The following is a 9422-nucleotide window of genomic DNA, read 5'->3' as shown; positions in this document are numbered from 1 at the left end:
TGCTTGTATCAGAATCCTATGACTGTTGTCTTGTAAATTTGCATCTGATTGCAAGTGTCATACACCTGGATGCACAGTGGTGTGCATCCCTAAATATATGAGAAGAAGTTTGTTCAGTGCTGAAAAGAGAAACTCAAATTCAGTTTACTAAAATTCATTTTATGGGAAACTGTTTTCAAATACATTTAATGGGATTTCCCACTCCTGGATAAGATGTTTCTGACTTTGACTGACTGGAATTCTTGTATGTGCCACTTATAGACAGGCATGGTTACTGTCTGATTTGCAGCCTGCATCTCTTACTTTGCATTGCTGATGGAATTACCACAAGGCATCTGGTAATATTACAACATGGAAGGCACATTACACGCTTGGTTGTTTGAGCTGAAAAGCAGAACAAAGTACAGAGGTAGATGGAAAGTTCAAAATAAGCAGCTTTCAAACAGAGATTTCAGAACTTAACAATAAAAACGCAGCATGGTGACATATGCTCCAGTGATATAAGCTGAATAATCTGTGGGTGTGTTTTTAGTTGTGTGCACATGCACACACCCACCCACATGCATGCATGCAGTTTTGGTGTTCAAGCAAAACCTACTCTGTCAGTTGTATCTGTAGTAATTAACTCAGAACAGCATTTCATCTGAGCATCCAATACAGTTCTATTGAAACACTCATAAAATAGAAAGATAACCTGCTGTTCAATTATTGATCCAAGTCAAAAATCAACTAAACTTAAAGGTCAAATGCTAGCCCAGGTAAAGACAATGAAAAAAAGTTCCCTTAATTTTTATGGAATGAAGAAACAAATGACATCAAGTACTGCACTGTGTTCTTACTTGGTTGAGTTGATTATTACAGAAAGCACCAGTAAGATACATCACAACTCCGTTTATTAGAAACCTGGTAAAACATTGTGCACTGTAGCTTGTGCAAGGACTTTAAACTTGTATGCTTCATTTGTCCTGACCTACAATGCTGCTTCAGTCTCAATGCTACTGGTCATTCCAGATGTGCTTCTCAAATGCATGTTCTAATGCTTGGTAAGTATGATTTATGATGTCATAATTACAGAGCATGACACTCTCATTAGCCCTTCAGTTTTCAACCTCTGTAGAGAAAATACCAGTGCCTGAATATTTCTGTATTGATTGTATCATTTGCCGTTTTGGATGCAACGCTTGTCCAACACAGGCTTTTTGTAAGTAAAAAAACATTTAAAGTTAAATGTCACTTTGTTGCTGTGTTTTGTAGAGGACTCTGCATCACATGCATGTGCCCTTAAAAGTCATAGAATCATAGAAAATGAGGGCTGGAAGGGACCTCAGGAGGTCAGCTAGTCCAACCCCCTGCTCAAAGCAGGACCATCCCAGCCATGGCTTTGTGGAGCCTTAAAATCCTTCAAAGATGGAGATTCAACCGCCTATCTAGGTAACCTGTTCCAGTGTCTCACCACCCTCCCGGAGAGAAAGTTTATCCTAATATCCAATCCAAATTTTTCTTGCTGCAACTTAAAACCATTGCTCCTTGTTCTGTCATCTGCCACCACTGAGAACAGTGTAGCTCCATCCTCTTTGGAAGCACCCTTCAGGAAGTTAAAGGCTGCTATCGAATCCCCCACTTAGTCTTCTTTTCTCCAGACTATGAATACCTATAGGATCAGGCTCCAAATGCAAGAGGATTTGGGACGTGTCTAGTCCTTGGAACCTAGTTGTGAACAAGGTGCCTGGCTGTCGGAGTCTAAGTAGTTCTGGTCGTGGTCCTAACCCAGATATGTAGATTCCTGAGAAATTTTACTGGTTAAATGTACATATTCCTGAGGTTATATAGCTGTAGAGCAAGGTTTTGAGGCTCCAAGTTGCATAATTAGGAATGGCTGACGCATACACCCCAGGTGCCAAGTTAGGAGGGGTGCCAAAATTGCACCCTGCCCCTGCAGAGTCCATGTCAGGAATTCCAAAACAGTTCCTGGCTGCTACTCCTTTAGGAGCAACAGCCAGGGTAGGCAGAGCACTTGGTGGCAGCACCAGCAGCTCAGTTAGGGACTATCTTGGAGTCCCAGCATGTGTAAGGGTGTTGCTCCACTCTTGGAACTGTATCCCATCAGCCTCCTGTAGGGTTTGTTCCAGGCACCAACTCACCTTGTTAGGCCATTGGTTGGAGTTCAGCATCAAAGATAGTGCTTAGATGGGATTTAGAAGCCAAAGTCCTTTTATAAGTATAGTCTGTGCATTTCCTACATTCATTATAGTGAATCCCTTGTACTGAAGACAACAATGCTAGGATAATGGTGGCTGAGTCATGTCTGGTGTGTACAGATGACTGCACAAGCTTATGTGCAATAAGTACCTGTAGCAGATTGCCACCTCCAGACTTCAACCAGGCACTTGCTCCCCTAGCATCTCTCAGGCAACCCCAGAAATAAACAGTGTCTCTTAAAATAGCTGGCTTTTTCTCCCTGAGGCATCTCCAGCACACACCAGTATTATACAGCCTTTTAAAAAATTAAGCAACAAAATCAAAACCAAACCAAACAAAAAAACCCAACGAAACAACCAAACAAAAAACACTGGGAGAAGTCCATGTGACTCTGGCATTCCTACAGTGGACATGCCCTCCACATAACCCAGCAATTCCCCATTCTGATGTTTCTCCCATGTGCCTCTCCCTAGTTCTGCTTGCTAGTGTTTTTGACCCCCAGCATCCCCTCTGCTCCCATTAGCCTTCACAGCTGCAGCCCCTCAGCCAAGCTGGCTGCCCCGTCTTAAAGGGAAAGGCCCCACTGTTACGCTATTTTCAGTATCACTCAATGCAGGAGTGGGTAAGTCTTCTACTTTGTGTGCTTTTCCTGCTCCCTAGTATACCATCACTCCCCAAAGAAATTTACTGAAGTTGCAGCAAAGTTGGTTTAGATTGAATATCAAGAAAAACTTCTTCACTTGTTAGAACAGTGAGGCAGTGGAATAGACTGCCTAGTGAAATTGTGGACTCTGCATCACTGGAGTTGTTCAAGAAGAGGTTGTACAGCCCCTGTTCAGGGATGATCTAGGTATAGCTATTCCTATGTCCTTCTGTGGATATTTCCCATGCTTCTGGGCTTTGCTAGATGCTGCATGAAGCCAGGAGAGAACCCTGCTTCTACATGTGTCAGATTTTTTTCTGTTTCTTTGTTTTGTTTTTTCTTTTAAAGACTTCCTCTAATGCATTGAGATTTTGATTGGGGTGTGCCAGTGCTTCTGTTGGGACTTAAGCCCCTCCTGGCTACAGGGTCTTTCCCCAACACTCAGGGTCTATTGAGCAAGATTTTATTTTAACACCCTTGTAGCAGCAGAACATTGGCACTATGGTCACCATGGTCCCCCTGCTTTACCTGCAGCAAGTTAGAGTGCTATGTCTTGTGTTGTGTATGACTTTGGTTGACTATGTAGTTTCACTAAGAGGTTAGACAATGGATTTGTGTGGGATGGTTTGAACAGGGATGATCCTACCTCAGGCAGAGTGTTGGACTAGATGACCTCTCAGCCCTACTTCTCTATGGTTCTATGAAAAGTTACACAGAGGCCAAGATTTTGCCTCTAACACTTTTAGTAGATTTGTCAATCAGGGAAAATTGTATTAATGGTCTCTTGGCTTGTCTAGAGCCCACATGGTGTAGTATTGCAAAGCTCCCTCCCCAATTAACCTGTTAGCTGGAGCAATCACCCAGTATATCACAGAGCACCAAGGTCAAAGCAGGTGAGCATGCAAACCACTTAGCTAGTTCAGGATCTCTTCTCTTCATTAGCATTTTAAAAGCTGTCAGTTTTGTACTAATGCAGAATAAAAAAACATGGTGAACACCATGGTGAATTTCTCTGCCACAAAGTGAGATATCTTGTTTTCCAGCCAGCCCTGGATCTCAGCCTTGTCCTGCACTCTAGATGTCAAAAATATGTATCCCAATGGAAAGTTTAATGCAGCAATATAAGCTATTATTAAAGAAATAAAATAATGTGAGAAGTCAATCTATAGATCATAACCATACAACTAAAACACTCATATAAGATTTTGATGTGTCCAACAAAGGAAGCAAATTCTTATATATTTGTAATGAAGCATTAAAATATTGCCAGTTTATTCCCAAACACAATCATACAGTTGGTTTCATTTTCAGCATAACCCAAAGAAAGATTCCAGGGAATATTGGTTATTTGGTCTCCATACCATACTTACTGTGCCAGCCAGTTGGGCAAGTTATAATACCATGTCATGTCTTCTTTTAATTTCCTGTGTGTCTTTACATTTCTCCTCAGATTTAACATTAATTCCCAGGGAAAAGGTAGAGCCATTTTAGTTCAGCTGCAAGTATTTGCCTGCTTACTACTAGAGCGTTCTTCCAGCTGATCATCATGCTAGATTCTTATTTTCCTTCTTTCTGTTGGATAGTACCAGTGTCTTATAAAATAATTAACTACTATTTATACACATCTGTTCTTAGTCCACAGGCAGCTAACTTATAAACCCTTGGGAATATAGACATATAAAAGAAGAAACAAGAAACTGAATATAGCTAGCTGATGGATGAGTAGTAAAGTAATAATATTCAGACAGAGGCAAAAAAGTACATACATGTTGCATTTCCGTGCAGCATATATTTAATCCTTAAATGGCAAACAAGTCATTTAGTTGCCTTAGACTGTGTATGGGTAGTTTCTTGAAAATATCAGGCCTTATAATGCTTAATGACATCTGTATTATTTTGGCCTTTCCCATGAAGTGTCGTCAAAACCAATATGAAAATAAAAACTTAAATAGAAAATCCACATTATCTTCTAAAATGATGTTTGTCTATCTTCACTTGGTTCAAACCCAGCATTGTTTTCTCCATTAACAGAAGAAAGATGGCTCAGGTCACATTTTACCAGTTCATTTGCCTTTTCTTTCTTTTTCCTGTAAATAAAAATAATCTGTTAATACATGTGAGTGTCTGGCTCTGTTTTATATTTTTTTCTTACTTTGCTCAACTTATGTTGAATTTCAGCAAGGTAGTATACTTAATGTCCCAATATGAATCACATGGCACCCACTGACTTTAAGAAGAACAGCAAGCCCACCATGAACAACAGATCAATCTCTGTTGTATCAGTACTGGATCAAAAGTATAGACAACAAATTCTTATGCAAAACAAACAAATAAACCCTATGCAAATCACAATGTAAGTCAGATTCTCCACTGTTTTAGGGCAGCTTGGAACAGAAAAGACAATTCAGGTTTGATGAAAAGCTGTCCAGGACTTTCTTCGGTATTCTTTGCTGCTAACTTTGTACTCACCCTGATCACATGCACTATCTAAAATGAAACTTACTTTTTTTTGTCTCTCTGTCCAGTGAAAATCAAGACAACGATTCCAACTACTACAATGCCTATGACTACTCCAAACACTATTAGCCATATGGTGACAGGTGGTTCATATGGTGGGGTCAGTGTTGGAAGAATACCCTCAAACTCAAGCGTGTTGTCATCCAGTTTGAAAGCCTCACTGATTCTGCCACGAGACATTCTGCCATCAAAAGGAAAAAAAAAAAAATATATATATATATATATATTTAACAGAGACGTGTAAAAGTATTCTGCTTTCCTTCTAATCTTCTAAATAGCTTGAACTTCCATTGAACTCTTCATTTGAAGAAGCTGGTCGAGTAAAGGAACAATAAACTACTTTCCTTCTTGATGTGACACGGTTGGAAGACAGAAAGGCTATGTAAACTTCTGATACAGAGATGGTAACCTACAATCTCTGTTGCAACCATAAGTGACAGCTAAAGATCTGATGCTACTTTATGCAGTCTTAATACTCAATTTTGACTGCCAACCCAAAGGAAGACAGGAGACCTTCTGACCTTACATTCACCTAATCTCCCTCTTTCTTTTTGCTTCTCAGCTCCTCAATATACTGTATACAACTAGGGCCTCAATTACATCTCTGTTTTCTTTTTGGAATTTCTGGATTCTATATTTTACCACCTTCACTCAACCATGGCAGTTTGACAAGAGGGTTTTCCAGACTCCTTGAATCACTGTATATCAGCTACTAAGACATCATCAGAATAGATGGACAATGGGTCTTTTCTGTTACAACAAATTATCTTGTTCTAACTTTTCCCTATTCTAGTCACAAAAAAACACTTTCTTATAGCACCTCTGTCAAATAAATTGAGCATTTCTTTCACCCTCCATCCTACTTTCACTAAAAGAAAAAAATCACCTGATAGCTTGTTCCACATCAGACTTGGAAACAACATTACTGATATTTCCAGGCATGCTGACAAAGAAAGAGAAGGAGATTCTTTGTGTCACAGAATCTACGTAGATATCTCTGCTCCTGAATGACATAAGAGAAATGTTTTCATGATTAAGAAAGATGTTATCAACTTGAAAATAAGAGGAATAGAATTTCTGAATTTATAATATACAAAAATGTGTGATGACAGATTGAAAACGGAATTGTTTTTATTGTCACCTTGGAGATTCCTCTTTTTTTTATTAAATAATATTTAATGCAGAGTCATTGCCCCAGGATTGAGGACTCCAAGCAGCATAATTTCCACTTTGCCAAAAATAGAAGAAAGGGGCTGCCCTCAAAGAGTTGGGACAGCTTTAACCCTTTTTTTACTGTGAGTAACTGAATAAAAATGGACATGTCTTTGCACATACACTCTTATTAGAACACAGCCAAGACATTAGGGTGATTGATGTCCTTGAAATATGAGCAAATAATTAAGGAATATTGATAGCTTCAGAAAGTCATCCTGAGAGACCTAGAAAGAGTTATGTTTTATACTAAAATCCATTTCTATTCACAAACTAAATGAATAAGGGCTTTACATTTGTAAATAAAATTAGATTAGGGTAGAATTTATTTATCCTAAGTAGGTTTTCATTTCATTCTAATCAACTTGTTCACCTTTTGAAGCTCAAAATCACTTGAAAATTCATCATCATAAATGTAAGTTTATTATTGCATTGCGTTTCATATCATTTCATTCTTTATTTCTAAGTCCAATTTACTTTTCTCATTCTAAAAGAGATCTCATAGCTTACACTTATTCCTTTTCTGGCATTTGAGCAGAAATTCAGATATCACCACTAGCAGCAAACTACATAATCTTCTGTATCAGCCATAAATAAATCATGATCTATTTTCTTGCATGGGTGACATTTTTCTTTCCATCAAGAGTTCTGAAACTTAGGCAGCAGGCAGGAAAGCAAGTGGCTCTCCTGTTATGACCAGCAAATGTCCTTATGTATCATTTAATATAACTTTCTCTTCTTACATTACATAGGAGACCTGTCACCAGCATATATCCCTACTGAGCCAAATAAGGATTGTAAAAAAGCCCAAACAACTCAACTTACTGGAAGTCAACTGTCTCACTCTTGACCTCTAGGAAATACTTTCTCATGGCATAGGCAATTGATGACTTGAACAAAAAAAGCTCACTTTCATCCCATATGTACTGTAAATATAAAAGACGAGATTTTCATGAATGAGAAAACTTATATAGAAATCAATCTATATTATTATTTTAAAATAATTTCTTAATAATCTAAGACTCAGTATAATAATTACCATTTACTCCACTACTATTTCTATTGTGATAGCAGCTAAAAAGTCTAACCAAAGCTCCACCAAGCTAAGAGCCGTACAGAAAATAACAAAGGAATCATCCTGTCACCCTCTGTATTATGGCCATTGTGTCAGGCAGCACATGCCAAATGCAGAAACATTTGGCAGAGAGGGATGGATGAACGGGAGAAGAAAGAAATGGTTTAGCAGAGAATTGAAAGCCTGGAGTGATCTACTATTTCTGTTCTTTGCACAGGTCCTCTAATGTTTAAAGTATATTACCAACATTATCTGCCTACTTGTCACACCACCAGTGAGGTGGGTCAGCATTATTCTCCTCTTTTTTGCAGATGGGGAAAATAAGATGGACATAATTAATAAGGTATAATAACTGATACGGTGAACCAGCTTTGGAACCAAACCCAGAATTCAGAGCTTCTGGATTCTACTCGTCTTCCACGTTCACCAAATCCTCTCTGAAGCTTATTATTTTTATGGTGTTTTAACTCATTTAAGATTCTGCCTTTTTGTTTGTTCATCCCAAAACTATTAATCATCTTTACTTGCGTATGTTCTGAATCCCACAGACATCAGCACAGAGAGCGCTATCCCGTTTCAGCAGTAGGGTTTATAACATTTAAAACATTGGAACCAAAAAGCCCAATGGCCAAGATCTTGTAAAGTCCTTACCTTGGCTTTCAGTTTCCATTGGAGATATTGTAAATCTAGTCTGCTAAAGGCATCACAATTAAGACTGGTTTCTGTCACAAAACGGTATATGTAACTGTGCTGTTTGTTGTTTTTGTGTTTGGTTTCCCTATTAAGAATTCTTTGTAACTGTGTTTCTGCATTACAGTGATGTATAGTTGGAAGGGAGCTCATGGGATCAACAAATCCAGCCCCCTGTTCAAGGTAGAAGCATCCCTGACTAAACTGTCCCAGTCAAGTGCCCGTTTAACCTGATCTTGAGCATTTCCAGGGATGGAAATTCTACAGCCTCTCTAGGCAGTCTGTTCCAGTGCTTAACTACCTCAGGCAGAAAGGTCTTCTTAATCTCCAGCCTAAATTCTCTGTGTTGAAAGGCAGAGCCCCCCAGGCAGCATGGGGTAGTGGGGCCTGGGCTGGGGCTGCTGGGGCTGTCACCTGGTCCCACACTGTGCAGAGGGGTGGGGGGCAGTGACCCAGACAAGCAGCTGATAGTGCCAGTGAGTGCCAGGCAGGTGCTGGACACCAGAATCTGGGTCTTAGCATCAATGAAAAAGTTCAGCTATATGAATTATATTTGCACCAGCATATAATTACATTGCACTTTTGTGATTTAGCAATATGTCCAATGTTGCTAAAGCATTCCTAGGTATTTAACACGGTTTTCTCCAGTACCTGGCAGTGTTGATCACTAGTCTCTTAATCCACTGAGTTTGTTTCAGTTTTCCTTCTACTTTTGCTCTTTTTGAACTCTACAATATTGACAAATGGATTCTCTTAGGGGAAAATAAAATTAATTGGATCCATCCACATGTGTGCTTGTAGCATTTCAAATAAAAGTGGTGCAAATTTGAGTCAGGGCTTTTTTACTCAGTGCACGTGCCTGGACATGCCCTTTGTTGTGGAGCAAATTGTGCCTCTTGAGGCATATAACCCTGCCTGGCTCCTCCTGGATCTGCATCCAGGCAGGGGAGCTAGAGCCTGGGGCCAGCACCTGTCCTGGCCCCAGGAGTATAAAAAGCTGCCCTGGCAAGTAGCTCAGGGTTACTCACTCTCAGGAGCTTCTGGGGCCCAGCCAGTTGGTACCTGGGGATACTGCCCCTTGTGTCA

General features: G+C 39.6%; 1 protein-coding gene across 2 annotated transcripts in view; it reads right to left on the bottom strand.

Annotated features, from left to right (window-relative positions):
• Positions 1 to 3934: 3934 nt before the first annotated feature.
• The window catches only part of ACE2 (angiotensin I converting enzyme 2), a 34263-nt gene continuing 28775 nt past the window's right edge, over positions 3935 to 9422 (bottom strand). Inside the window, exons 15-18 of one of the 2 annotated variants that reach the window (XM_019529281.1) lie at positions 7397 to 7497; positions 6246 to 6362; positions 5346 to 5540; positions 3935 to 4929 (exon numbers count right to left, since the gene is read on the bottom strand). In XM_019529281.1, coding sequence (XP_019384826.1) covers positions 4812 to 4929; positions 5346 to 5540; positions 6246 to 6362; positions 7397 to 7497 — 531 coding nt within the window. In that variant the 3' untranslated portion in view covers positions 3935 to 4811. Of the gene's footprint in view, positions 4930 to 5341; positions 5541 to 6245; positions 6363 to 7396; positions 7498 to 9422 lie in introns of both variants that reach the window. The other variant, XM_019529282.1, reaches the window with a different exon arrangement.

This window comes from Crocodylus porosus, unplaced genomic scaffold (genome assembly GCF_001723895.1).
Source record: "Crocodylus porosus isolate Cpor-Errol unplaced genomic scaffold, CroPor_comp1, whole genome shotgun sequence".
In the NCBI taxonomy this organism is placed as follows: domain Eukaryota; kingdom Metazoa; phylum Chordata; order Crocodylia; family Crocodylidae; genus Crocodylus; species Crocodylus porosus.
This window is presented reverse-complemented; position numbering and strand designations above follow the sequence as displayed.